The sequence below is a fragment of the Phytophthora infestans genome, genomic scaffold (assembly GCF_000142945.1).
Source record: "Phytophthora infestans T30-4 supercont1.27 genomic scaffold, whole genome shotgun sequence".
NCBI lineage: Eukaryota > Oomycota > Peronosporomycetes > Peronosporales > Peronosporaceae > Phytophthora > Phytophthora infestans.
The window spans coordinates 1,061,935-1,088,521 of NW_003303732.1; the positions used below are offsets into that span (position 1 = coordinate 1,061,935).

The following is a 26,587-nucleotide window of genomic DNA, read 5'->3' on the forward strand; positions in this document are numbered from 1 at the left end:
GGACTTGAATCAGTGGTAGCACATGCTTAAGCTCAATCCGAGCTAACCTTCCTAGCTCTGTTTGCAATTTCAATTCCTACCCCGCGCTCACTTTCGCGCCGGCAGTGCCTGTACGTTGCATCGTCACGTACCAAAGCCATGCCCGTAAACTCCGTCGCCTAGAAGAACATAACTCGAGTCATTACGCACCGAAGTTCGCCATTGCGTACCGTCATAAGAAAAAAAATGTTTCTTTGCTATGGCCGTGACGTTGTCATCTGATAACTAAGGAAAAGTAGTTTGTCGTCTTTGATGATCCTATTAATAGCTTTACTTCTTCCACGCAGGCGTAGTCATGTGTGCGCCACGCCCTCGGCCGCCAGGACCTGCAGGTTGCTGTTGACCTCCCAATTGGAACTGCACAGGTTCTCCCGTTGGAAAGTTAAACCCGGAGACGCCCCCAGCACTCGGTGGCGAGTTGACTCCGTAGTTCTCTCCGTAGAATTCGTTCACCAACGCAGCTGCCCATTTGGACAAATGTTCTTCTCCGCACTCAAACTGCACCGTCTCCAGTGCGTCAATCCCTTCGTTCACCTCAACTAGAGACACGCCGCGTGTAGCCACTCGCAGCACGTTTTCAATAAAGCGCAGCGAGTTCCCGACAATGGCTACGTCGGCCACTGTAAGGAGATGTAAGAACCCTTTCAGCACATCCAGCACCAGCACCCTCTCCATGTGTGCGGCGCTAGTCAGTGCGATGTTGGTGAGTGCAAAGGCCACTTCACGACGCACTTCGTAGCTGCCGTCTTTAAACTGTCGTCCCAATAGAGGGAGGAGTTGCGTCTGCATCACCAAGTCCACAACAGAAGCCTCTGCAGCTGCCAGATTGGACACAACCCACGCAGCTTCAGCCGCCAGAGACTTCTGTTGCGTGCCAGCCTGTTGGGGCTGGAGGAATTCGCTTAGTTTGGGCAAAACCACAGAGTCAGCACGCACTAAACGACGCACAAATGGCAATTGCCATTCGTCCGTATGGTGGTCCGGCGAGCCACAGCAAATATTGCCGAACACACGCAAGATCGGGGTTAGTAGCAGCTCGTTCGTGGTCGAGAAGTAGGGCACAAGTAGATCCACCAGGCCGTTCTCCAGCATGAGCTTCAGATACTCGTCTTCCCGAGCTGTTAAGAAGCTCAGGAGCCATACCACCTCGACCACGATGTCCTCACTGAAGGTGGCAGAGCAAGGAGGCTGCGAGAGGCCTTTGACCACAACGGGCACGAGGCCTGCGTCCACAAATGGCTTGGCAGACGTCTCGAAGCCGCGCGCTAAGTTCGAGAGTGCCCATGCACTTGTCTTGGCTAGCTCCTTCTCTTTAGGGTTACTCAGTAATTTTACCAAGGGCAACACGGCCCCATTAGCGATAAGCTGCTGGCGGAACTCTTCACAGTCCGCTGCGATGTTGCCCAAGACCCAAGCCGAGTGTTCCGCTAGGGAATGGTTGGACCCCTCGAGAAACTGGAGAAGGCGAGGCACAGCAGGTAAGACCAGCTTCGTGTGCTCGTACTGGCCGCTGGCGATGTTGGTGAGGCACCACAGGATCTCACGGTACACTTCTCCGCCTGTGCGAGTGGCGCTGGCCAGTGGTGAAGCCGAGTTGAGCAGGGAGACCATGACGGGCACAATCTGCCACAAATAAGAGCCACAAATTAGAGAAGGTTGCCACAAATAGATTCCTCTGTTCCATTTGAAGTGTCCCATGAGACAGGTTTTGTATAGTAAAACACTTCAATAGGACAGCTGATGCAGAGCGCAACGTACTCCGGACTCGATGATCTGCTCCACCTGCTCGTAGTCGTTCTCGTGGCTGGCTAGCAGCACGCGAATCTCCTTTAGCGTCTCGAAGCGCGCCTGGCTCTGGGTGGCTGAAGCGTTGCTCGTATCTCCTAAAACGCGGACAAGCTCGGCGATACTGCGGTTGGTAAGAGGAGGCTGCTCTGCCGACATGAGGCGTCGACGCTTGGTCTGCACTGCGGCTCGACGCTTGTCCTTGCGGACCTGAGCTGTGGTACGCTGACGTCGCGCCTTCAGCGCTCGTGACTCGGCGGCCGCGTCGTGCTTCTTGAGCGAGCTCCGGGGCGTGCGGGGCGGCATCTTTGGCGAGATTCGGTGATACTATTTTGATTTGAGCCAACATTGACTTTTTTAGTCCGGTCTTTTTGGACCAAAATTGGTCTTGTTTGAGTTTTTGCTCTGTTCACAATTTTAAAGAACACCTGTACGAGCATAGAACGGAGAATGGCACAAAATTGTATCTTTGTGCCATTCTCCACCATTGATGCGGCTCGGAAAATTAAATATATATTTGAACTGGCTTCGCTGAAAAAAGTAATACCGGTACGCTTCTGAAATAATGTCGGAGCCAATAATAAGTATTGCAATAATTTTAGAGTATTGCTAGGGTCAGAACAGTGAAGTGGGCTTGGGTACAACCCTACCAATCCACTACACATGGGTTCGGATCCCACACCTCCTATTGATACGCTGCTGGCTGTTCCATACGAGCAGGGAAGCCACACAGTTATTATAGTGTGCGGTTCTGGTATTGTTTTAGATCATGACGTTGTTGTAGCATTTTTTTCGTAGCAATGACACAGTGAATCAGTTATTGCTTTGTTGTCGACCTGCGCAGTAAAGTTTCCTAACGACTTAGAGCACTCCACACTTACTGACCTTGCCACGTCACTCACTACCTTACAAGAAATCGCTGTCAACCCACCATTCAGACTCGTAGTTCTTGCCCTGAATATCCGTAATTTCCACCGGCGCATCTAGCTGAAGGCTGCACGTTGATCGAATGGACATGCACATGAAACTGCGATAATGTCGTTGAGATGCGCTTAGTTATCCTTATTTCACAGCGCATTAAGGCCGTGTTCGGCTTGCAGGGGCAAATCCAGCTTGTTCGAAAATAAGCTAGAGCTGTAGAACAGTCGTTTTGTTAAGTAAAATAAAGATAAAATAAGTGATCGTGTTCCATCAGAAAAAGACTGGATTTGAAGGCACAAAGCAGGATGATTTCAAAATTCAACCCAGAGCTAAATTTTGAAACCAGTCGTTTGGAGCTATCCTGCTGGATGTCATTTTTTGTGTTTCTTAGCGGAATAAAGCTGGTTGAGACATTCCAGCTCTTTAATACCAATTACAGCTGGTTTTAGCTTAAATCGAACACGGCCTAAGATTTTTGGGGAGTTTACTACATGTAGTTTTTAATGGGTGTGCGAAACCTGAGCAACATGAAAATGATAAACTGGAGAAACATTTAAATGTGGAAGTATATTAATACTAGTACCGTACTCCTTATGTGATTGGCGACAGTCAAATTCTTGGTGGTCAAGCCTTTCTGCCAGCATAAAAGATACCTGCATAGAAAAACTGTATTACATGCTCAAAATTGTATTGGTCGCCAAGCACATAAAGCGCGACGACACGAAATTTAAATAAATTTGATTGGCTGCTGGATTTGTCGCTAATGACCGAGCGTCGCCAATCACATAAGGAATACGGTACTTTGCAGCGCTCTAATGAGGGTATCTTTGTAATAGAATGTAAAAGGCTGTAATACTTCTGTAATAAATAGGCTGTAATACTACTAAATAATTACTTGTATTGTTTTAAAACTTCAGTAGTACTACCGCCAATATTAAAGAATGGTCGTATCAGCATTTCTATTAAGCGAAAATTCATTGGTGCAACATTACAATTGTGCAACATAACACCGGCGACTTTTTGATTCAAACGTCGGATTCCTTGAGGAGCTCCAGATCGTCGCTGCCATGGTGCGCTACCTGCAGCTACGTCTCTCCCTATCTTTGTAGCTAAACCCCACTCTAACCTACCACTGCTGCTCGCGACCAGCCGGGATACGAAGCCGAGGAGACCATCAAGCGTATCAAGAGCCACAAGGGCGTGCAAGCCGTACTCATTGTCAACCAGGAGGGTGTACCCATCTACTCGAGCACGAACGATGACGAGTTCGCTATGGACCATGCGGCGCTCATCTCGCAGCTGGCGGCCAAGGCCAAGTCCACGATCCGCACTTTGGACCCCACGAACGACATGACTTTTCTCCGTATTCGGTCCAAGAAGCATGAGATTATGATCGCCCCTGGTACGTCACCTAGCTACAGCAACTGTATACAACTGTAATTGCATACATAACTGAAATTCCTGTCGCTATAGACAAAGACTACGCACTTATCGTGATTCAGAATCCGAATCCTGGCGCAGAGCACGACACGACCGACAGTAACTGAGCGTCGGTGAGCAGGTTTTAGTCTCCATGTAGGACTATGCATAGTAATAAATCCTCATTGACCAAAAGCTTCTGATGCGCAAGTAAGGCTGCGCACCGTGCTACAGTTGCTGCAGAAGAAACAAGAACACTCCAGACTTCCAGTATGCTTAACTTTAGTTTGTGGCCAAACTATTCTTAAGTCCTAATGCGTTTTACAAGTTATATGTTGCATGCCCGGAAACCTCACTTGCACGTCGGCTCATTCGACCTCTTGTATAAGGAAGTTTGTTTAGGATACACCAACACTGCCAACTTGACCTGGTTCGGCACGTACTGACGCGTCGTGTCTTAATACCATATCTGCTAGTGCATTTTTGTACGGTACGCCTTATGGTCTCCTTAAAAGTGCGGTCAAAGCGTAATAAACTATGGAGCTCTAAAATGATTTTATCATAGCGCTAGTATTGAGCAACACTAGAGGATGGGGCTGGTAGCGCAACTATAAAAAGCATGATGGAGGAGATCAGAATAAGAAGTAGATACAAATACCACTCCCACTTCTATTAATAATATCATCACTATCTAATACCCGGTTAACAACATTTATCTGTTTTATTGCGTACTTTTTATATTGGAAAATAAGTTTAGATATAATACCCTAAGGCATATGCCTAAAATTTAGGAATCAGAAGTGGGAGCGGCATCTGTAAAGAAAAAGGAATACCGTAGGATGCTACAATACCGATAGCTATTACATGTAGTAGCAGTCATACTTCTACCATGTGTATTCGATAATCATAATAGTAGTAATCTTTGGTATGCTACTATAATATTCGTTAGGATATTTTTGTTCAAATACCTACCTTTCGATACTACATGTATAATAAAATGTCAGGCGTTGCCCGGTAGCTCTGTTTAATAAGTCTCGATAGTATTAATACCGCTACTACTACTATCCGGGTTTTGAGAGGTGGAAACCAAATTCGATTAAGGGATTGCAAGCCGTTAAATGATCTGAAAACTCGAGCACCTAGAATAAAAACAGCGCGACCTTCACACCCGGTGTGTATGTCACGAGCCGTACGCAGGTACACGCGGAAACGCCAGCACGCCTGCTAGACCGAGTCTCGAGTCCAACCACGTGCAAGATTAATGAGACCTATCTTGATGGATCACATCAATCGTTTCGATCGGTCTTCGTCCACTACATATCCGTCTGTGAGCCTATTAGCTGAGGAATTTGTAAATAAACCCTTCATGACCAGCTACTTGATAAAGCAGCACTGGGTAATGACCTCACGGTGACTAGGATTGTCCCAGCCCAAACACTGATGTAGCATTCTCAATCCTATCGCGGTAGAAAATCTTCAAAAGTAATCACGGCCTACTTTGGAGGGAGAGATTTCGCCACCATGAAAAGGGATGGTTACACCAGGGTTGTGGCTACTAGCACCAAAAGGTGGGAGGGCTCAAATCACCAGAAAAACCGCTTTCCACAAGCTTTACAGTAGCTTATTAATAAAATAATCGGGACAGCGTTTAATACTACATTCGCTGCAAATGGAACGTAACGGTAGGCTTTCGCTCGGTAAGTAGAGCTGACTTGGGCTGACAGACTTTATCAAAAGTGTGAATTCGACAGCTATTGTGAGCAAATACGGTGTGGCTATTTTGCCGCGAGTTGTAGAGCGCAATCCTTAGTGTAGTCTGGAGTGTTATACAGTAATGTACAACTGTTCATCATTGTATTATGAAGCAGCACCCTTGATCTATTTCAGATAGGTCAAATAAAGTGAGCAATTAAGCAATTTCTTCATACTCAATAAACGAAGTCGTAAACTGAGATATGCAGCGCAAACTTCCGGTTTAACGCATTATGTTCAGCAGAGAATGCAGCGATGAAACTTTAGTGCAGAAATATCAAATGATACAAGATGGCTCAATATGTTCGATTGCCATTCTCGGCCACGCGAGAGGTTTTTTTTCATAATTTAAATACCGATGCATCATAAATGCGTATATAGAAACAGCATTTTCCCTTTTTTTGGGTCCTCCGCAAAAACGTCGTCTGCTATGTTACTTTCTTGATCGCCATATCGCGCGCGCAGACGATGCATCACTTGCATAAGCTGTACTTGAAGGTTACCTACAGAAGGGAGCTTTTTGGTACGAATTTCGTGACGTCGAATCAACAAATTGTACAATGCTTTTAAGCGATCCGATACCGACCGAATACCGCAAAATTTTGGCTTCATATGTGACCGCCAAGTCGGCGATCACCATCGTCTTGGCGGCCACGTTCCTAAGCACAATGTCTGGGCGTAGAGCTGCGCCTGTGTACTCGGGTACAGTCTGGTTCAGGCGCAGCTCTGTGGGAGACTTGGCGCGGTCGAGCGCTCCGCGGATCTTGGACCCAATCTGCTCCAGGGCGTCGTCGTGACGCTGGCGAATGGCGTCTATGTTGGACTCGCAGTGGTTGAGTACATGTGCCAGCGTCTCAGCCGAGGAGCAGGTTGGGTCCCTGCAGGTCTTGTGGGCCCGCAGTCGTTTGCGCTTGAGCACCGAGTTGGTGTCGACTCGGTTGAGGCGGCCCTTCACCCCGAAGCGGTAGTCGTCGTCCGACAGGCCCGCTCCGGTCGTCATGAACTTGGCGCCCACCCCACCGTGCACGCGCACCGTCTTGCCCTGGTCCACCATGCCCTTCCATCGGGTCTGGTGTCGGATCTTCAGGTGTAGCTTCACGTGCCGCAGCACAGTCTTCTGCGTAAGCATTATCAGATCTCCTTAAGAAGGACGCACCATGGTGCTGGAACGTCGAGCACGACGGAGCGTTTGAGGCTGTGAAGGAGAGCCTTCTCCAGGTTCCGATCCTTGCGCTACCGGACCCGGATAGTCCGTTTAGCGTCGTCTGTGACGCCTCCGATTTTGCAATCGGTTGTGCTTTACTACAAGCAGACGCCGAAGGGCGTGAACGCGTGATCGCGTTTGAGTCTCGCCAGCTCAAAGCTGCAGAGAAGAACTATCCAGTTCATGGCAAAGAGCTACTTGCAATGAAGTATGCTCTAGTCGAATTCAGGGTACACCTGCTAGGCTCTAAGCCTTTTGTGATCTTTACTGATCATGCGTCGCTACGCACTGCGACACAGTCGCCTCCATCTCTCTCAGAGAATGGCAAGATGGCTTTCCTTCTTTGCCGAGTATAACTTCGAGGTGAAGTACAAGCCGGGGCGGCTTAATGTAGTGGCCGATGCGCTCTCGCGCAGGCCGGACTACGTGTTAGCTCATGTCACGACAATGACGTCGTCAGTGCCTGACTTGATACGCGGAGCGTATGCACAAGACGACATGTGCGTAGCGCTGCTACGGGCTCTTGGGAGCGAAGAGTCTAAAGACTCTGACAAGGAATTGTTTGGGCGCTTACGCGCGAGGCTGCATCGATACTCACTCGATGGCGGCCTGCTGTACTACAGCACCGACTCTGAGGATAACCCTCGTGTAGTCGTTCCTCATGATGAGGATCTAAAGTATCGAATCCTCTACGAGGTTCATGATACGCCCGTGGGCGGGCACTTAGGTCGGGAGAAGACCTATGGCTCGGTGAGCTCGATGTACTGGTGGCCCAAGATGTATAAGTGGGTCGGAACCTATGTACGCACGTGTGAGACGTGTCAACGGACAAAGTCCGCGCCGAGCACGGCAGCGCCATTGGCGAGTTTGCCTGTCCCCAAGGGATGCTGGCAGTTCATGAGTATGGACTTTGTGTTTGGCCTTCGCAAGGATAAGGTGGGAAACACGGGTATAGTGGTCTTTGTAGACCGATTGAGCAAGATGGCTCATTTAGCGGCAGTGCCGGACACCATTGATGGTGAAGGTACAGCTTTGCTGTTTTTAGACCGAGTCTTTCGCCAACATGGCTTGCCTGAGACAGTTGTCTCGGATCGAGACCCGCGCTTCACCGCGAAGTTCTGGACGTCCCTCTTCAGAGTGCTCGGCACTCGTTTGGACATGTCCACAGCGGACCATCCGCAGACCGATGGTCAAACCGAACGCGTGAATCGCGTTGTGGAGGATACCCTCCGAAGCGTATGCGCTGAGGCGCCAAAACGCTGGAGCCAGATGCTCCCACTCGTTGAGTTCGCATTAAATAATGCAGTGCACGCCTCGACAGGCTACACTCCGTTCTATGTGAACGGCTTGATTATACCTCGCGTCCCACTGACGCCGCCACGCAGTGGCTCAGGGCTTGATGGGGGAGGGATAGCCGAGCGGCTAGCTGATGGCATCCCTGTTGCGGTTCGCAAGCAAGTCGATGACTTTGTCTCTTTGAGACTGAGCGTAATGCGTCAAGTACGCGACGCTATGGCTGAAAGCCAAGACACGCAGAAGGAACATGCAGATGCCAAGGGCAGAAGCAATGTTGAGAGGTTCGAGGTCGAAGACCAAGTTTTATTAAACGCTAAAACCTACCTACTCATGCAGTGTCTGCAGTCTTTAAAACGAAGTTAAGACCTCGGTTTATAGGACCGTTTAAGGTCGTGGTCAGGAAGGGCCTAGCGTATACGCTCAACCTTCCGAAGAAGATGCGCACGCATCCGGTCTTCTATGTTGGCTTGCTTAAGCCATATCAAGACCCTGCTCAGGTGAGCGCGGAGGCGTTGGCACCAACGGTGGCTGGGCCACGGACAGCTGCAGGGCAGCAGGTGGTAGAGCCACGGGAGGCTGAACGACAGCAAGTGGTGGATCCACAGATGGCTGATCAACAGCATGTGGCAGAGCCACAGGTCGAGGAGCGAAGTGCTCGAGATAGGAGCAAGCCAAGCTGAACGCTCAGCCGAGCGACTGGACGCTCAAGGTCCGAGACCTGGTTGTGAGTCAACAGTGGTGGCTCTAATCTATCCACAAGGTGGATCATCTCTTCGAGATCGACCGATGGGCGGTGAACGGGAACGCTCGCGTCGTGGACGCCGGCGTCGTATGGACGCAGACGCCGTTCCAGCAAGTGCTGACTCTCCCCGCGAGAGCCCAGCTGAGGCAAGGCCTCCTCCAGCTCTGCTCGATGAGCATGGTGAGCTCCACTTTCACGTGAAACGCCTTGTGGCGTGGCGTAGACGCCAGGGTCGTAACCAGTACTTGGTGAAGTGGAGAGGTTACCCTCACTCACAGAACTCATGGGAGTTTGAGGCTATCCTCCGGCAAGATTGCCCTGACGTCGTTGACGCTTACGACCGGGCACATCATGTGCCGAAGCGCCACCATGGTGTGCGACAGCGTCGCCAGGCGCTGGGCGCCTCCCACTAGAGTGGGGAGCGATCAGGTCAGTAGCTGAGCTCAGGCTCTGATCAGTGGCTGCAGCAGCCAGCTCGTACGTATGAGCGGTGCTCGCAGCGGGGGCAGGAGGTGGAGAGACCTCGTCGTGTTAGGGACATGATCCCGAAGGAAGCAGGTGCTTCGTGTTGTGCTGAACAAGGTTCAGGCACAAGCGTCTCGATAGACGCATAGTTGTTTTGAAACAACTTGCTCGATGAGCATGATCCAAATGTGGATGCGCTGTAACAGCGAAAGTGGTGTCCCGGACGGGATCGAACCACTGGCCTTTGGCTTGACAGGCCGGAGCTCTACCATTGAGCTATAAGGGCGATGCCCGTACGTCAGTCCGAGAACGGACTACTCATGGTATGAGAGGGCTGCGCCCGGGTGGATTTGAACCACCGACCTGTGGCTTCCAAAGCCAGTGCTCGACCACTGAGCTAAAAGGGCGTTGCTCTTAAGCTTGTCCTTTCAAGGCCAGCAGTTCATGGAACGAGAGGGCTGCGCCCTGGTGGGTTCGAACCACCGACCTGTGGCTTCCAAAGCCAGCGCTCGACCACTGAGCTAAAAGAGGATTGCCCTTAAGCTTGTCCAAGCGTGGACAATCGTTCATGTAACGAGGGGCTGTGCCCTGGTGGGCTCGAACCACCGACCTGTGGCTCTCAAAGCCAACGCTCAACCATTGAGCTAAAAGGGTGTTGCCCTTAAGCTTGTCCAAGCGTGAACAATTGTTCATGGAACGAGAGGGCTGTGCCCTGGTGGGTTCGAACCACCGACCTATCACTTGTGAAGCGAGTGTTCAGCCGCTGAGCTGTTGCTGACGACTCGAATGAGTCAAGAGCATTGCTCTAAGCGGTTTGCAACTCTTGGAGTAGGCGCGGAGCGCGACAAGGCGGTTGGGTACGACAGGATAATTCATTTGATCGTCACACTTGCAATTTTCCAGCAGCCAGAGCACGATCTCCCACTGGTATTTCCATGCTGCCGCTTTAAGTACCGGTCGAAGGCTGACGTCGAATTTCTTATGTAGCCAACGCACCAGGTCCAAATCACCATCAGCCGCGGCGATTCTTATGAAAAGTTGAGCATTCTCTTGCCGAAAATCGATGTGAGCGCGTAGCCAACGTACCACATCACTACGCCTGTGGACTAGACAAAAGTACAGCTCGATTCCGCCCCAATAACTTCTGCTTCGATGGTTCTCCCAATGCCACTTCAGAACATGTAGCTGACCTTTTTCAGCAGCGCAAGCTACCACATTGGCCAGAAATGTTTCTGGGAAATAGCTCTCTATCAGCCACTTTAATGTCGGGAGATCTCCACACGCAGCCACCTGTTGCGTCACGTTGTTAAATTCCCAACGACGAAGAATTGGATCCATCGCAGGCAATTCTCGAGCTGCTAAATATTGCAATAACCGGAGACTGCCGTCATACTTCTTGTAAGCTGCTGACAGTGAAATTGACGCCGAGAATGTGTCTAGAAAGTTGTCGATAGCTCGACCCAAGCTCTCGTCCCCGGATAGGCAGCTAACACACACGACTTGGACAGATGTCAGCATTGGGAAATCGTTCCATGAAGCTTTACGGACTCGAGTGGACTGGAGCATACTATTATGAATTGTGTGTTTGTCGATGGTCTATATTCGATCAGCGCGAGTGTAGCATCAAGTGTACTTTTCTTTTATCAAAATAAAAAACGAAGACGTCGTAAATTGATGTGATTGTCGTAAAACTTCTGATAAAATCCGCAGTATTCTAAAGGGATGGAAAAGTTCTTGGATAGCATTCAATTTTGATCGATTGATTGATGTATGTCTTCAAGTATTCGAGAGTTTTACATTTTTCAAACGATTGATTGAAACTTACTCAAAACACCTTTTACTTCAGTGGTGTAGTGTATACTCAAACCCACAATGATAACGAGCTCAAAAGCAACCAGCTAATACGCTAACAAAGACATGCTGTCCGCCCATTCCCAATGTCTTCTTTTCCAGTTTTAACGGTTGTCCAGGTCGTATGTAGCCGATGTCTTTCTCAGAACGGAGAGATAGTTTGAGTCGAGTTGTGGACATGTTTCTAGGACACGACCTCGGGGTTATTATCACTGTGAGCAGCATACCAGAAATATGGCTGTCTACGGCTACTGCGGTATTTAACACTCGAGAAACGCCTACGTAGGACCAATTTCTTCAGCATTGGAAAGTCAACAATGCAGCAGAAGAGGCGGCCAAATGGGGAGACCTGAAGTCATTAGCATGGTTGGTGGAGGGCTACGCTCCAAAAGAATTCCTTATTAAGGTGGTAGCTGAAGCTGCCGAACATGGTCATTTGTTTATTCTATAGTGGCAATGGGAGAATCATCGAGTCAGAGGGTATTGGGGAGGAATCGAGTCGTATCACGCTATGAGAAATAGACAATGTCATGTGGTGCAGTGGCTGCGCACTCATACTGAAATCCGACGGGAGAATGCCCGGCTCTTAAAGTGCAATTTCGGAATGGACAAATTAGGGCCGGAATGGCGGCGGACCCTCTTCCGGAACTGGTCAGCGTGACCGTGTTCATGGAGGGACTTCGTGTGAGCGCAGCTCGAACGGAAGTGTTTCGTGTACACCCTAACTCTTTTGAAGAGGCGGTGGATGTGGCATTGAATGCCGAGCACAACTTCAGGTCGGCGCGACCTGGTTGGAGCGCTGGTAGCGCAAGCTCTTCGGGCGGTCCAGAGCCGATGGACCTCAGCTATGCTGAAGATGAAGAAGCGGAGCTTCTTGCTGCGGAGCAGCGCGCCGGCATCCGCCGATGCTTTGTGTGCAATAGCACTAAGCACTTGAGGGCCTATTGCCCTCTGCGCAAGAAGCGCGAGGCTCCGGCGAGCCAACCCTCCGGGTCATCGCCGGGAAAAGGCAGCTCCCAGTAGGCGCGGGGCGGCCTACTGGGAAAGAACTGAGTTCTGTTGTGCCTCGAAGAGGTGGAGGGCAACGGGGCTCAGCCCCGAAGAGAGCTGAGCTCTCTTACGAGAAGAGTATGTGCAAGCCGGGCTTGCTGGTCGTTCAAGCGAACGTGAAGGGCTTTGCAAAGCCATGGAGAGTCTTGATTGACTCGGGAGCCTCGGGCAACTACGCCCGTCGCTCCACCCTGGAAGGGAGTCAGCTGTATGCTGAGGCACTGGAAGTGCCAACGAGAGATACGATCTCTGTCCGTCTCGCGACGGGGACATTGGTAAGTGTGTCGAAGGTCTCTGTCGACCTTGGAGTGAAGTTTGAGAACTTCGATAGCGTGGAACGCTGTTTGGTCTTGAGCCATCTCCGCGTAGTTCGCGCTGTACTTGTGCAAGTAATTGGCTAAACCTAGCTACTTGCGTAAGTCTTTTTGGTTCTTGGGAACCGGCCAGTCCACGATGGCCTTGACTTTGGCGGGATCTGCCCGTAAGCCACGCTTCCCAATGAAGCACCCGAGGAAAGGTATCTCCTCCGCGCCAAAGACGCACTTGTCCAAGTTGGCATACAACTTATTAGTGCGCATGCACTCGAGCACCGCTCGCAAGTGGTCAATGTGGTTATCCACGTCTGACTTTCCGTGCTCGGCACGACTATGGACGAATATATCGTCAAAGTACGTCTGAGCGTACGCCCGGTGGGGCCTAAACAACTGCGTCACAAGACGATTGAACGTTGCTGGTGCGTTCGACAGCCCCTGGGGCATGACCAGACACTCCCAGAGCATACCGCTCGGAGTACTCACCGCTGTCAGCGGAATGTCGCTTGCTCTCATGAGCAATTGGTAGTAACCATCGACCAAGTCGAGCGCACTGTACAACGTACAGCCTACCATGTTGTTCTGCAGAACATCCTTGCGAGGAATCGGCGTTTGCGCCGGGATAGTGGCCGCATTTAGCTTGTTAAAGCATGAACAATGCGCCACTTGCCGTTCGGTTTTCTGACACCGAACGTGGGTGTCGAGTGCGGAGACTTACTCTCGCGCACCATCCCAGCCTCGTGCTTCGCACGAAAGAATGCGTCAATGACGTCACACTGCTCTCTCGGCAAAGGCCATTACCTTGTTACGCAGTATTTAGTTCCAGGAACCAGGTCAATCTCATGACACACGCCTCGATCCGGAGGCAGACCCGTCGGTGGGTCTTTCGAGACAACGTCTCCATACTCCTTCACCACCGGGTAGAAGGGATCCGAAGGATCGTTGAGAATCGCCGATCCACTTCTTGCGCTCAGCTCCTTCTTGGTGTTCTCTAGGACCGCGTCGTCCACGACGGATGAGGAGTTCAACTCCTCCTCAGGTCCCATCAGGACCACCTCGGCTAGCTCGCCTGCCTTAAGGCTTCGCCAAACTCGGCAATGGACATCTCGTTCAGCTCTAGAAGAGCATCTGCAGCGGGCAGAGTGTCAAGGCTGATATCGCCTATTACCTCCCCCGTCACTCCGTTAACGAGTGTATACAGCTGTTCACAGCAATCACGTGGAGCATCACCGCTCGACACGTTGGACACATCGTCCGACGTCGAAGACGTCACAGACGCCCTGCGTCTTCTTCTCCTCTCCCTCCGCGACCGGGCCCGGCCGGATGAGGGCGGTGTGGCGACATCTCCATCACCACTACCGGGTGCAGCAGCACCATCACTCCTCGAAGAGGATACAGTGTCTCGCAAGACACTCGGCTGAAAGCCAAGAGGTTCTTGACCTTCACACAGTGAACTAGGTGTCGCTTCACCTGCATCGCCTGGGCCACGCCCATGATGCCTCGACTCGCAGTCGACCGCGACCCTCGGGTCACGCAGCGGTAGGTCATCGACCAGATTCGTACCACTCAGTGGATTACGCGCCACTCCGCGCTCGTCCTCACCAGGACCCAGCAGTTGGTCATTGACCTGACCTGCACCGCTCAGCGGATAACGTGCCGCACCACGTACGCCCTCAGGGCAAACAGCAACCTCGTTGCTATCAATTTCGGACATACCAATGTCCAGGACTACGGCCGCCTCGGCCTCGTGCTCGGGCCAAAAGCGCTTCTGCTTCCTCGCAGAGGTGGGTTCATGACTCACCAAAGCTCCACTAGGAGCAGGGTGCGACGCACCCAGCGTTTTGACTTCCAGTCGATCCATGGCTCATGGCGTTCCAGCCATGCCATGCCAAGGATGAGGTCGTACCTCGCATCCGGTGAAAACTAGCCTGGATTTATTCAATCACTTGATCATTTGTGCTGGTGTTGCCTTTGATGACTTGCTAATTATTTTGAGCGTCCGATGATATTGTTCCAACGGGCTATTGGTTTTAGCACATCCTGAAGGTGTGTGGTAGGCTTGCCAATTACTGAATCGAGGGTGCAATTTTCATTGATCTATGATGTGATCCGCAGCTGCTTTAAATGACAGGTAGAACGAAGATGCCGCATTCCACGATGCCAACACGCTTGATCTGAGATTTAAATACTCCTCTTCTGACCGTGCAAAGTGAAGATTGTTTAAATCCCTGAAAATCATGTTAATAGTAACTGGTTGTAGCTTCGCCTTCACAGAGCGATCTCTCACGTTCTGGCAAACGTGAAACCAGCACATAAGAATTTTAGATCTTGGTACTTGTGCAGAACACGCATTAAACTGCGCGTTGTCAGCGTCCGTCATAATAAATTTGGGTGCGAAGCGTACCATAAATGTCTCCCATATAACGCGTTTTAGAAATGCAAAACACCATTTTATATCATATCCAGTTCGCTGAGAGGTGCAAAAGTATACCAGAGGAAAAAACTTGCCACAGTAATTTGACACACCAAATACGAAAACTGGATAACGCTGTTTAACGATGCTATGTGTGCTGTCGATGTAAAAGAGTGTTGTGTAGCGTTGATCCTGCTGAATTGTGCTATAATTTTCCAGTAAATTCGTGCAGGTTAATCCAATGCGGAAGGGGGAGAAAGAATGGAGCCATTGTCGAGGTTCGGAGCCAAGTTGCCGGCTTGGTATTTAGTATCACACAACACTATGAGGCTATCACCGTCCTGTGATACACGGTTCGCATCATCATACATACTCCTTTCACAAAGCTCGATGACCGGTTTGATCGCGTCTCTTTTGTGTTTCTTACGCCATTTTTCACATAAGTCTGCACTTGAGTCATTTTAAGCGCAGGCCCTTCCATCACACCGATGTCAATCTTTTTCACTATCCACCCAAACAAATCAAGCGATATATTAAATCCATCTTCCAATAACCTTTCATCGATAAACGTTTTCATGACTAGAGAGAGACACTGCTCTGTTGGTGATAGTGAGACCGGGTCGACCATTACGTGGTTACCGTCAACAGAAACACTCGCGATGCCACTGTCCTCACATAGTAATATTCTGTTGATGCACTTGCACTTGGCCCCGCTATCTTTGCAGCGTCATGATATGCACTTGGTTATCACCCTTTGTAGCTGGGGTTTTGTTAACAAGCTGTCATCAGCGCCATCTGAAACGTGATCGAAGCGACACGGCGCGGGGTCGTTCTTGATACGACTGTGGATGGTAGTGTTGCCAAGTATTCGTCTAGAGATGCACTGGATCCGCTATTGTTCGTCCAGAGCTCAACCCATGGCTTCTTGCTCCTCGGACGGCGTGGCTGCTGGCCAATATCGTCTTCTTCCGCCATATAGCTGCTGCAGGGCGGCAATCGGCTGATGGGGCGAGTGATCAGTTTATCTTTTTCATTTTCTAAAAAACTTTTTGTTATCGCTATGCTTTGGGAACAAGAGCTACACATAAATACATGCTACATCTACACGTACACCTTGTGGCGTATAGCCATTATGATGCCACGTTAGTAAGGACGACAAATACGATTGAAACAAGCTCAAGGTTTACGCTGACTACAGTGGTGGTGCTTAACTATTTTTCTGATGTTTTGATCTCACACACAGGTGTTCTAAAAATTTCCTTAACCCTGGTGGCTAAATTCCTTTTTGTGGCGGTAATACACTTAATGTCTGATTCCAAAAATCCCCACTTCCTCCTTTGGAATTTACTACTTAGAAATGTCCGATATCTGGGTTCAACATGGCTAACCTCTTTCCAGTCGTGCTGCCGTAGCCAATCGCAAATGTACCAGCTCCACGACTTAGCACTCACCGTGCATTTGTCTAGCGCATATGGCACGCGAGCGAGCAGCAATTGTAGAATATCCAGCCGTGGAACACACAAGTGATCGTTTAACTGAATGGCTCGACATTCGGGAAATTCGGAAAAGATATACACCGCAGTATTCAGGCTCCTTGATCCTAAGGAGTTTCTCCTTACCAATAGGGGTACACCGCTCGGACCGATTGACGTGAAGCCATTTTACTACCTCTAGATGGCCACTACCTGCAGCTCTATTGATTGCAGCTGAAAGTAAACATCGCTCCGATTCTTATGCAGCCATTTTACAACATCTAAGTGCCCATTCTCGCAGCAGTGTCCATGGCATAGTAAGTGCACCCATAAGTCCGGTGTTGGTGCAGACACACTGTATTATCTTTATGTGACCTCTCTTAGCGGCATTATCCATAGCTGCAGCAGTACAATGTGCGTCAGTATTGTAATGGAACCCATTGGAGAATGTCAAGCTCCCCATCTTCAGCTGCCACATCCATGATTCTCTCGAGATCGATTTTCTCTGGCCTATGACATGTATTTATAGCCACTGCTCCATACGGAGGTTCCCACTCTCTACAACAGTTTTCAATGTTGTGTATTTGCAGCCCTCACAGCGGTTAATGTGAAGCCACTTTACAACATCAAGGTGGCCACCTACCGGTGCTTTGTTCATATCCAAATTACTGGACCCTTCCCTACGATTTTCGTGAAGCCACTGGACTTTTTCGAGGTGGCCATACTCTGCAGCTTTATCCATAGCTACGCTGAAGCATCGAGCTTTAGTGTTAACATGGAGTCACTTCGCAGTGTTAAGGCTACCCCCTCTTGATGCAGCGTCTAGAATGTACGTATTTGTGTTGCTCTCGAGCTTTCTTCCGTACAAGTATCTTAACACGTCCAGTTGGCCATTTCTGGCAGCTCTAGCGTATCCACCACCAGCAGTTGGGATCCTCTTTTCTTCGTAAAGCCATTTGATATGTGTCCTTGTGAAGCTGCTGATTCCTAAATTCTTACGGGCTCTCGTATTAATTCCTGATCCAAGACAACCTTCAGCAAATTTAAATCGCAACACTGGGCCAGCTTTGAATTTAACTATCGATCATCGAGACACCATCTCGTTCAGTGTACTTCAGCAACCAGAATACCGTTTCCCATTAATGATTTTTCACCGCAGTCTCAAACGCTGGCCCAATATCAACGATAAGAGTTCTCAACTCTTGGACATAGTCCAATAAATCCTTCTTACCCTGGCGGGTAGCAAGGAACTTTGACCGGATACGGTACGCCTGATTAGGCGGCGCGAACACGCGCGAAAGCTGTTGCTTCAGCTTATCCCAAGTGAGAAATGCAGCGTCAAAAGACGTGCCGCACGTTAGTGCCCATTCGCGAGCGCGACCTCCAAGCCTGGAGATAGCCAGCGCCACGCGCTGATGCTCAGACTGGAGCAGGGCCGATCCCATGGCCATCTCGACCTCACGGGTCCAGAGAAGGAGATTCTCTCCATCCTTCCCCTCGAAGGTTTCTACGCTCACCATGAGCGGTTTCAGTCTCATAGACTCTTCACGCGTCATCGACGCCGCCGCCGTTGCGGCGCTCATCTTCTCTTGGACATGCCCCAAGAGCGCGCTCTCGTAGCGGGAGAACGATTCCAGCCTGGCAGTGACCGCCTCTGGACCTTGTGATGCAAGATGAGCCACGCCCTCCGGGCCAAGCAAGGACATAAGCTTAGTAAGCGCGTCCTGCTGCGCCGGGGGCAAATTCGCGAACACGGGGTGTTCCATCCTCGCAGAGGATATAGTCAACCGACTCAGGAGCGGGATTGACTACAAGTGCTACCAAGTGCAGCGGGGCTGCCGTAGCTTAAGCGTCAGAGGAAGACGTTCGACTCAAAGAGTCACCAATACTAAGTTCCTTATCCAAAAGACACTTACAGCCCAAGACCAGGGCTCAAAGTTAACACCTTAACTTTTATGCTTCAAAACCAGAAGTGTTTTATTTACTATTATTGCGGCCAAGCCGCCTAGGGGTAAATGTATCTGTTTAACTATCTAGCATTGTTAAACCTAATCAAATGCATAACGTGTGGCTTTCGGCCAACGTACTGAGAGACCTTGTTAGCTCTCCAACTTATGTACTGAGAGTTTGTTAACTCTCCGGGTACTTCGTACCCCTGTGTATTCCACACTATGTAACCCCGTTACAGTCTTCCAGTTCTTTTGGGCGGCAATATTTGGACTCCACGACTGGAAGTTGTGGAATGGTTACTTTCTCGCGCGCCAAGTGCGTTAGAAAATTGCACATTGGTAGTGTATTCCTGGGACTGGTACATGAACGACTGGCTGAAACAAAATGGCTGGCGAGAGAAAGCTACTATGGGGACTGAGAGATCTTATAGCGATAATATGACGTTCACGACTAAGCATGTCGTTTTGTCACTTTATAAGTAACTAAAAAAGAAGAGAAAAAATCGTCTACCGTGATAAGCGGAATCACGAGCAGACAAATTTTGTACGCAATTATTAGCGCTGGTTGTCGAATTTTTATTAATATTTGAATATACTATAAAGGGTTCATCTGGCGTGAAATTACAGTGTAGTAGACACAAATGTGTGTGATCAAAGAAACAATATGCTGGGCACGCTTTTGCATTTTTAAAACGTGAGAAACACAGCAATGTTGTATGCGTATTTGAGCGTTTTCGTCTAAGCTTACCAATAATAATTCAATGTAGACGTATTGCTTATTATTATTGCCTTCTACCCATGCCTGAGTCGGGAGTTTCATATCCATCCCAAATCAAGCTTCAGATGGGACTACAACAAAAAAAATATATGCAAAGCCCATACGTAAACCTTAACACAGCTCGACACTCTGAAAATGTGGAGAAGAGTAGACATTTCTGAGAAGCTACTCTCTGCCACACTGTAGTGTGGGGCTTAGGCTGGCAGCCTTGCCCTTATTGCACATTAGGTATTGAGTGCTACTTGCATTCATGCCCAGCTGAGTTGCAGTTGCAACACTTGAAGCTATCATGAGATTGCCTACGTGGTAAGCCGCTCGTAGGGCGACGGTCTTATTTTGATCAGTATGGCTTTTGCTACTCAGAAATACAATCGGCAAGGAACAACTTACGGAAGTGCCAGCTTCGATAACTGTGTCTACTGTTTTCGTCCAGTGGACGTACTACACACATCTCGCATCGATTTCAGTGGAGTCTTTTCACAGTCGGCAAATGACTGCTGGCTGCTGTCACTGGTTGCCTTGGATGAACAACCTCGCTCCCTTTCTTGAGCAATCACGACATCCCAGCGATCATAGCTGGCTATATATCGCTCCTCCGTCCGGTTTTTACCACCTCAAAATGTCCATTCAAGATTTAGTAGTTTAGAAGCATTAATAAAAATATTGAAAAAATCACTGGCAACGATGAAATCGTTCAATGAGCTTCGAATATAGCAACTTCACTGGCATCGATTCTACTATTGTGCCCTTTTCCTAGCCATCTTATCCTCCCTCTTCAAGACGAGGCGCTACATTTCCAGTATAACACATAAGTTGGCATTAAGAGGACCGAGCACCTTCGTCGTGATACCGGTAAAATCTAGCTCATCTAATGAACGTCAATTCGAGAGACAACTTGAGGTGACACCTGCCGAAGATTCTTCCGTGGTTGTCCAGGTCTTTACACTATTCGGAGTTAATGCGGTGGTTAGTGCTCGAGTTCGTATACTACATGTGCACGGAGAAGATGAATTTTCCTATGCACTGTCTACCGGATCATGGGCTCTTATATAGATAACTGGCGACCATTCATTATTTGTTTTTTTTTTACTATTCTCAACCCAAAAACGCAGCGATTTACATATTAGCTGCTTTGACAATTGTGAATTCCGACCAAATTTGCTTTTCTAGTCTTACAGATTTCCTGCTATTTTTGAACGGCCCAAATCGTACTTAAATGGTAGTCAATCGTACCTAAGTGGACCCAAACTTAAGACAAATCCGCTCGCACTATCGGAGGTCAATGGCGCTATTGCGCGCTCAATCACAAAACCGCGCATGGAAATTTCAAGTAGAATGCACAATACCACTTCGGTCAAAAACCCATTCAGAGTTTTACCAAACAGCGATTATGTATTCTTCAGACAACTCGTTAGTACTTCAGAGTATTTTTTTTACACCTGTCAACGAGCTCGAAATTACAGCCCTAACACCCGTTTCAACTCCGGATACAGAAATCTGCCTGAATAAGGAACGGGGTTTCAATTAATAACCTCGCAATTTTTATAGTCAGGAAAGATTTAGGGAGATGGGATAGTGATGGGCAAGGTACTGACAAAACAATCCAGGCACTGACTTTGATTTCAATTTAAAAATGTCGCGCAGTAGGTGATCCTCCTTCGCTTCAAGCCCTACTTGCCGAACTTCATTCCTACATTTACATTCAAGCTCACTAGCCGACTGCGTCCACTAAGTAATGTCCGTGTTGAGAAGCTACTCCCGAACACCACCGCCAAGATCCAGACGCTGGATCAGGGAATCATCAATAGCATTAAACACTACATCTTATCGCAAAAAATGATGTTCGTATTGGATCGCCTAGGCGAAGGTCTCGGCAACCAGTACAACGTCGACCAGCTAACTGCACTGCTCTGGTGCGAGGCTGCATGGTCTAAAGTGAGCGCTTCCACGATTCAGCACACTCTGGTCTCATTCAAAAGTCGAATCTTCATTTATCCTAACTTAATTCAATACATGCACACAATCCGATATCATAGTCTGTTTCTAGCTAGGGAATTGTCAGCTTATGCAATCTCTTTCTTAATTTATATCAGGCGTTCCTTATTCAGGCAGATTTCTGTAGCGTAAAGTACAGGAGGGTTTTGGCATAAAGCACCTCTTCTTCGATCAAATTGATAGCCAAATGTCTCTTCTGTATCCAGTGTTTACCTTTAATTATTTTCGTGAAAATTTATTGTGCATTTCAACGCTTTTGTCGTTTTTCAATCAATTTTTAAAATTAAGTACATCGATACTAGTTCGCGATCGTTTGCTTATAAAACAAACATGTTATATGCTTGAGCTTCATAATAAACGTCAACCTTCACATAGTTCTTCTTCTGCTACCGATACTCACGTTGATTACTGGGTCACAGCTTTCGGATCAAAGTACGGGACTTCGCCATGAGGCGTCACACGGATAGCATGGCGATTTCCCGGCAGGTAGTCAAACGTCGCGTAGTGGAAAGTAGAACGGTTGTCCCAGATGGCCACCGCGTTCTTCGTCCAGCTGAAACGCACATGGAACTCGTGACCTTCCGTAGCATGCTGATACAGAAGTTTCAACACGGCATCTACACAAAATATTACGTATGTCAGCAGCTCAACTTTTGAGAAAAAATATGACAATGAAAAAAATTCCTCACCAGACTCCGCCTTAGAGAGCTGCACAATACGCGTCGTAAACGCTGGGTTCACGTAGAGGCCTTGACGTCCAGTAACCGGGTGGGTCCGCACTACCGGGTGTTCGAACTCTACCGGTGGACGACGAATCGTCTGTCCGCGAGCTGCAGCCGCGGTAGCTTGAGGCTACCATTAAAAAAACATAAGATAACTGCGCCTACATATACCAGTAATACAATGTACTTACAATGCCCGTGTGGATCGCTGTGAGTCCAGAAATGAACTCACGCATTGGAGGAGTCAAGCGATCGTACGCTTCGGAGGCTGAAGCCCACAACGTGTCCCCGCCGACTGGGGGGTTCGTGAGCACCTTGAAGCTCGTGTATGACGGAGGTTGACGCTCATTGGACACGTCGCTGTGCCACGCGTTGAAAGGGTCGTACATTTGGCGTTTGAGGAATCCCTCGCTCGTCTCTACCGAGTTCTCCACTACTACAACCTCATGGTGATCCTTGGGATGACCCAAGTTCTGGTGTGCGTGGAGAGGACCGTAGTAGCGTCCGAGCTCCAGTTGCTGCTCGATGTTGACCTCCTGGTCACGGAAGAAGACGACGCCTCGATGCGCGATCAGCAGCGCCAATTCGTCACGTTGCACATTCGAAAGTTCGTGTAGCTGGATCCCCGACAGTTCGGTTCCGATCTTGGGCGCCAGGTGCGTCACCGTTGCGTCCGTCAGTAGGTTCTTGAACGTCGGGTCGGCCTTGAGTGCACGGTCCTCCACAGGGAGCACGGGGATCGGATCGAACTTGGTTTCGGGGTACACGCTGAGTAGTTCCGGATGGTCGAACTTGTAGTGCTCAACCTCTTGGTTAAGTGCGTTTTTAATAGCTACCAGCTTGGCGGTTGTCTTGTTCGTGTCGTTCTGGTGTTGAGGCGCCATGGTCGATTGGTGATCCTCAAATTGAGAAATGACTCCGACGTACGAGCTCTTGTGTGCTCAGGCGTATCTGCGTTATTTTGTGGCTGCAGCCATGTCAGACCAGTCGCCACGTACTTGAGAGTTGAGTATGCACTGCGAACGATATGTAGCTAGTCGTCCACACGAGGAAGATGAGACCGTCAAATTCTTGTTTTTACCCTCATCGAAGATGCGTTGAGCGTCTCGGTGAGGTTTTAATGACATATCCCGCTCAGCTGATTCCGATTGGGTCTTTGGAATCGCCAATGCGCATCGGCGACCGGTCTACGTTGTATGTGGCTGCCCAGTGATCCCATAGACACTTCAAGGTTGTGTTAACTGCAGAACCATCGCAATAGCTATTGCGTGATTTGATTGGGTACCAGATAGCGAATCGATGATGAGGACGGTCTCACGTATGTTTTCCACTTCAACATGGACGACTAGGAAGATGGTCACCGTGACCACAGAAATTGCACGTATGCAATTCGGCTTACATGGCTGATCGATGGAGCACACGCATAGGAAGATCACAACGCTCTATTAGGCTGACGCGGACTGCGTCGGATTCGCATTTCGCCCGAAGCTTGCGACCTAGGTTTGATTTAATTTTAAGTGTGAGGAGGTTCACGGTTGAAGAATTGTTGGATTACTGTTAAAAGCTACTACATGTACTATAATTTATTGCAAGCGACTAGCACAAATAGTGCACGTCTTGCAAATTGGACAATGAAACACCATGTGTATCACGAGCTCGGTACATGAAACACGCGTTCCGATGTTGGGACCACCAATAGGTGGAAGGCAAACGAGGCGAATGTCCTTGTAGACTCTACAGTACAGCTTTCAGATTCTCGAGTCACCACACGATCTTCGTACGGAATTACATGTATCTTAAAAAATCATGGCGGCGTAGTCTCTCAGCGTGTGGTACAGGACACTGTTTTGAAAATGATCGCCCAAAATAACGTTTTTCTGAAAAGGAGCTCGATTGGTCCTACGTGAACCCTCACTAACCAATGAAATGCCCTAAATCTGCTTACACTTCAACACGTGTGAGCGGGGTCGACTTGCTAGTCGTCGAGATGTAGAGAGGAACTCCCAGAGAAGCGTCAAGTGAATTGCGAGGAGCTCAAATCACTTTCGCTTTCGCCTTCACGTTCAAAGATGTCCAAAGTGCAATCGCCAATACTCACGCCGCAGTTAACACCGTCCGTAACGGGTTACATCAACACCAAACTATGGGACGAACGCCCTGTTCGATACGCTGCCAATGTCCTTAAACACGTGTGTATCTTCCTGCTGATCCTCACAGCATGTGAAGAAGTCACTAGCTTCGCTATCGGCCAGTCGCTCAAGAACTTTTTCCAGAAGTTGGGCTGGTCCAACAAAGGCTCCACTTCCATGAAACTCACGTACGATTCCTTCAGTCAGTTCATGTGTATCGTTGCTGGCTACATCGCTGACGAACGTCTGGGCAAGTTCAAGACGCTACTGTCAGCCGCTACATTGGACTCGTTCGGTCTCCTGTTCCTCGTGATCGCCGCCCTACCGGTAGTCCTAGACAACCATCTTGGAGTCAGCAAAGCTATCTTCAATATCGGCCTGTTCCTGGGTGTTGCAGTCTCTCAGATCTGTCTACGCTCGCTTGTGATCTCGTACGGAGGCGACCAGTTCTCCCCTACCGCCCCATCCTCAGAGAAGGCTCTCTTCTTCAGTATCCAGTACTGGGTTGCCAACATCGGAGCTTTCATTGGTTACGCCGTGTTCCCGTCCGTGTCAATCCATGGCTTCGGTGCCATCCCAGCCGACTATGGTTACGTCAGTGTGTACCTCGTGGGCTTCGTCATGTTGGTCATTTTTGTAATTTTGCTCTGGGTTACCCGCAATCGTTACGTGAACATACCCGCAACCAAGCAGTCGGTGGCTCTAGTGATCAAAATCGTACTTGATCACGCCAAGAAGAACTTCGATGCTCAGATGGTCGTGTTGGGTACAATTCTGTACATTGCTGCGTTCCTACTCAACATCCTGGCGTCGATTCTGTCGGATCACGGCGAAGTGGGCCACAACATCTCGTACGCTTGTGGTGTCATGATCGTAGTTGCCACAATTCTCTGGGTCTATTTTGGTAAAAGTTCGGAATTCATGGAATCCGCCAAAGACACGGTGGGTGGTCGATTCGAACCCGTAGTGTTAAGCAGGTAGTCCGCATTCTACCTTTTAATGCGTTCAACGTCTTCTGGTGGGTGTGCCAGAACCAGCGCGGTAACAACCAGTCGATCGTCCAGCAAACCGATACGCGTCTTGGTAGTGGCCCCTTCTCGTCTCAAATGCCTGGCCCTACCGTGCAGATGTTTAACCCCATTGGTGTTTTAATCTTCGTTCCGTTAATGGAAAAAGTAGTGTACCCATTGTACGAGAAATACGCTGGCAAGCCTGCGAGTCGGTACGGTAAAGTACTAGCGGGATACTGTACAGCATTTGTGGCGATGATCTGGACGGGATGCTACGAGACCATTCGACGTAGCACTTCCCCACTCACGTACGTGGACTCCAATGGCTTGACTCAGTTCATGATCAACGACGACGGGAGCCAGGTGATGAATGACATCCCGTGGTGGACAGCAATCCCCCAGTATCTGCTTGTGGCGCTAGCTGGAGTGATGATTGCCATTCCGTCGTATGATATCAATTACTCTGAAGTGCTGCAGAGTATGCGCAGTACGTCTATCGCTCTCGGCTTCTTCGTCAACTCCATGGGCAGCACATTGCTCTCGATTATCGTGTTGCTCTTTGGCAAGTACATCCCGGCCGACCTGAACAACGGCAATATCGAGTACATGTTCTTCACGCTGGCGGCAATTATGGTCGTCAATATCTTCTTCTACGTTATTGTGATGAACAAGATGCAGTTGGGAATGATCCCACGCGTCAAGAAGGCCGGTGAAAAAGAGGACGACGAGGAAACTTGTCGTGCGGCTGCGTAAGTTTTCGTAGAGATATCGTAATGAAATGGGACTTTGGTTTTGGTGTTTACAACTGGAATTGGTTTTTACAGATCTACGAAAGTACTGATCATGTGGCAGTCAACTCCGACTTATGGCTCAGTCCTCACAGTATATTCAAGATTTGTGTAGTAGCATTAGTGCTAAGATGGTATTGTAGAAACAGGATTCCCTTGAATACTACTACCGGTAGTAGTACTACTAGTACGTAGTAATGATTGAGAGAGAGCGTAAGCCATACAGCGAACGACGATTACTGTACCATCGAACGGTTACCAGTTTTTCAAAAAACAAGGATATCGTGTGCTCCATATCATCCATAGTTCCAAGCGCAATAATTTTCTGATAACCCCACCTGAAGCATGAAACACCAATTTTAGGTTCTCGATATTGGCAAGTAAAAAACGGTGTATTTCCGATATGATTGTACAGCACCTATTGTTTGAGAGCGAGTTTTCTGTCAATTTTTGGAACGTTACCACAACCCGTATGAACTGTGCATTTTTTGCTGGA

General features: G+C 49.0%; 5 protein-coding genes and 1 non-coding gene across 6 annotated transcripts; 3 read left to right on the top strand and 3 right to left on the bottom strand.

Annotated features, from left to right (window-relative positions):
• Positions 1-214: 214 nt before the first annotated feature.
• PITG_12753 (importin subunit alpha, putative) lies at positions 215-2,130 on the bottom strand (the record flags this gene model as incomplete). The annotated part of the gene is made up of 2 exons (XM_002900096.1): positions 215-1,712; positions 1,794-2,130. 2 exons carry the CDS (start codon positions 2,128-2,130, stop codon positions 310-312), a joined length of 1,740 nt encoding a protein of 579 aa, XP_002900142.1.
• A 1,641-nt stretch (positions 2,131-3,771) lies between these two features.
• PITG_12754 (dynein light chain 2B) lies at positions 3,772-4,359 on the top strand (the record flags this gene model as incomplete). Its single annotated transcript, XM_002900097.1, has 3 exons — positions 3,772-3,815; positions 3,895-4,147; positions 4,219-4,359. 3 exons carry the CDS (start codon positions 3,813-3,815, stop codon positions 4,290-4,292), a joined length of 330 nt encoding a protein of 109 aa, XP_002900143.1.
• A 5,972-nt stretch (positions 4,360-10,331) lies between these two features.
• On the bottom strand, positions 10,332-10,398 carry PITG_27842. The gene has a single exon. It is a non-coding gene; the product is annotated as a tRNA-Val (tRNA).
• A 10,627-nt stretch (positions 10,399-21,025) lies between these two features.
• On the top strand, positions 21,026-21,574 carry PITG_12756 (uncharacterized protein; the record flags this gene model as incomplete). The annotated part of the gene is made up of 3 exons (XM_002900098.1): positions 21,026-21,034; positions 21,095-21,360; positions 21,556-21,574. 3 exons carry the CDS (start codon positions 21,026-21,028, stop codon positions 21,572-21,574), a joined length of 294 nt encoding a protein of 97 aa, XP_002900144.1.
• Positions 21,575-21,847: 273 nt separating this feature from the next.
• PITG_12757 (alpha-ketoglutarate-dependent sulfonate dioxygenase, putative) lies at positions 21,848-23,048 on the bottom strand (the record flags this gene model as incomplete). The annotated part of the gene is made up of 3 exons (XM_002900099.1): positions 21,848-22,059; positions 22,132-22,294; positions 22,356-23,048. 3 exons carry the CDS (start codon positions 23,046-23,048, stop codon positions 21,848-21,850), a joined length of 1,068 nt encoding a protein of 355 aa, XP_002900145.1.
• A 1,185-nt stretch (positions 23,049-24,233) lies between these two features.
• On the top strand, positions 24,234-26,056 carry PITG_12758 (Proton-dependent Oligopeptide Transporter (POT) Family; the record flags this gene model as incomplete). The annotated part of the gene is made up of 2 exons (XM_002900100.1): positions 24,234-25,187; positions 25,271-26,056. The coding sequence occupies 2 exons, from the start codon at positions 24,234-24,236 to the stop codon at positions 26,054-26,056; spliced, it is 1,740 nt and encodes a 579-aa protein (XP_002900146.1).
• Positions 26,057-26,587: the final 531 nt, after the last annotated feature.